The sequence below is a fragment of the Penaeus japonicus genome, unplaced genomic scaffold, assembly GCF_977035675.1.
Source record: "Penaeus japonicus unplaced genomic scaffold, GWHDUDI00000001_assembly GWHDUDI00000038, whole genome shotgun sequence".
Lineage (NCBI taxonomy): Eukaryota > Metazoa > Arthropoda > Malacostraca > Decapoda > Penaeidae > Penaeus > Penaeus japonicus.
Genome location: NW_028234440.1, coordinates 4775111 through 4777610, shown reverse-complemented (window position 1 = coordinate 4777610; position 2500 = coordinate 4775111). Strand labels below are relative to the sequence as shown.

General features: G+C 40.6%; 1 protein-coding gene across 1 annotated transcript in view; it reads left to right on the top strand.

Annotated features, from left to right (window-relative positions):
* The window catches only part of LOC147467051 (cell adhesion molecule 3-like), a gene marked incomplete in the record, with an annotated part of 353254 nt that overhangs the window by 335238 nt on the left and 15516 nt on the right, over positions 1-2500 (top strand). Inside the window, 2 exon segments of the mRNA XM_086532990.1 lie at positions 1646-1781; positions 2125-2258. Of these exon segments, the coding sequence (XP_086389116.1) occupies positions 1646-1781; positions 2125-2258 (270 nt within the window).

Sequence of the window (2500 nt, the reverse complement as noted above, 5' to 3'; positions counted from 1 at the left end):
CGTTTCGACCAAAGGTGCTTAGACTCTCCTAGTGAGGGTTAAGAGCCGCTGTGGGAAGGTTCTACTTTATCGTCTTAATTATATGTCTGAAAACATTGGAAGTTATGGCACTGTGTTCCCCAAGTCTTTTCTCCGAGTTCATGTGGTGGCGAGTGTGATGATGGTGAGCGAGGATTTCGAGTTCGAGGCCTCGGGGTGATGACTATGGCGGTGGTTTTGACTGTGATGTGGTTATGATGTGGTGAATTGTTGATTCTTTTATTTGTGAAGATTAAAGGCAATACGATAAGAGACAGATATGATATACAAATAACGCTTGTAGTCACTACAACAAAACCGATTCTTAAAAAAAAGTTAATGTATACAAGAATGTGAAAGAATAAATAAAGATATCAGTAAATGAAGATATGTGCAGGAAAATTTCCTAAATCTTAATGGTAATACTAACAATAAAAATTATTAATTATGGTAATGATGATATTGATGATATGATAATACTATTAACAACAACACCAATAACAACAATATTGATGATAACAATAATGGCAATACTGTTAATATTGATAATAATGATAAAAGTATTAATGATAAACATTTCGATAACAATAATAATGATAATAGTAATAATGGTAAACATTACAATAACAATGATAAAGATAATAATAACAATATTATTGAGGATAATATTAGTAATAAAAGATGACAATAATAACAAAAATGATACTCATAATGATAATCAGATAATGTAAATTATTATGATAATAATGAAAATAATAATAGCAATCATAATGATAATAATAATGATAACGATGATAATAATGATAATACCAATACTAACAATAATGATAGAATTAATGATAATGATAATAATATTTATAATATTTATAACGATAATAGTAATAATTATAGCAATATCACCAATAATAACAATGATTACATTAGTGATAAGACTAACCGAGAACAGTAGTGATAACAAGCCCAACACAGGAAAATCCGGGCCCTTCTCCCAAGCCGCAGGGACGCCCCAAAGGAGGCTTAAGAGACATAAGAAGGTGGAGAGAGGAGGCATAAAGAATGGGCGAGTAGATGAAGGGGCGCGGGCGGGGAGAGGCGCGACTGGAGGCGACGTGGGCGCATCAAGGGCGGGCCGGGAATCCACCCGACTGCAACTTGTGCAAGTTTAATGGCTCTCATATTTTATTTCCTCGCTTTGGAACTTTTTATTCAAAGTTGGAGGGAGGCCGCGCACCTTCCCGAATTCAGAGTGCTAAACAAGAGGGCGGGAGAAGTGACTGACAGTCGGGGAGAAGGAGGAGGAGGGAGGTGTATTGGGAGTTGGCAAGCGAGAGAGAAGGGGGGCGGGAGAGAAAGGAGAGAGAGCGAGAGAGAAAGAGAGAGAGAGAGAGAGAGAGAGAAGGAAGAGAGAGAGAGAGAGAGAGAGAGAGAGAGAGAGAGAGAGAGAGAGAGAGAGAGAGAGAGAGAGAGAGAGAGAGAGAGAGAGAGAGAGAGAGAGAGGGAAAAGGAGCAAAGGCAAACGAAGTAGTTCATAGTCCCCCTTAGTAAATAAAACAATACGTACTTAAGAACACCACTTAAGCTACAAGTCAGCTGTTGAATTAATAACCCATTGTCTCTTCTTCCTCAGCACGAGGCGAGCACGGGACAACAGGTGGTGCTCAAGGACGTGACGCTGGCCACCTCCGGCAGGTACAAGTGTGAGGTCCTGGCTGAGGCTCCGGCCTTCAACACGCTGGTGGAGTACGCAATCCTAACTGTCGTGGGTGAGTGGCTTTTGTGGCATCTCAAACGCTTGCCGTGGCTAGCGTTCCACTGCAATAAAGGCACACACACATACACACACACACACATACACACACACACACACACACACACACACACACACACACATACACATACACACACACACACACATACACATACACACACACGCGCACGCACACACACACACATATATACATAACATTTTATTCAGATTAATAGATTGCCTCTACAACACATTACCATCTACCTAACTACACAATGTCAAGTCTGATACAAGTCCCCATTTCCTCCCCATAATCTCCCATGTCTGTGACTGACCCCACGCCCTCTTCCCACCCACAGCCATCCCGAAGGAGAAGCCGATCCTTCAGGGCGCGCAGGATAGATATCGCCCCGGAGATTACGTGCGTGTCAACTGCACCTCCGCTCCCTCCAAGCCTGCAGCCACCCTCACCTGGTTCATCAATGATAATATAGTGAGTCGCATTCACAATGTTATACACTTACTTCTTGTTGTTTTTCTGTTGGGGTGTTTTCCTGTCTGTGTTCTATATGTATTAAATTCCTTTTTTTTCGTGTCTCTTGTTTATTCATCTGGTTTGTATCATTTGTGTATTCAATTCGTATCCTTTTAGTAAATCCATTTTATATTTACTCTTTATGTAGCTCGTATTCTTTGGGTATCCTTCTTGAACCTACTTTTGAATCCATGGTGTAT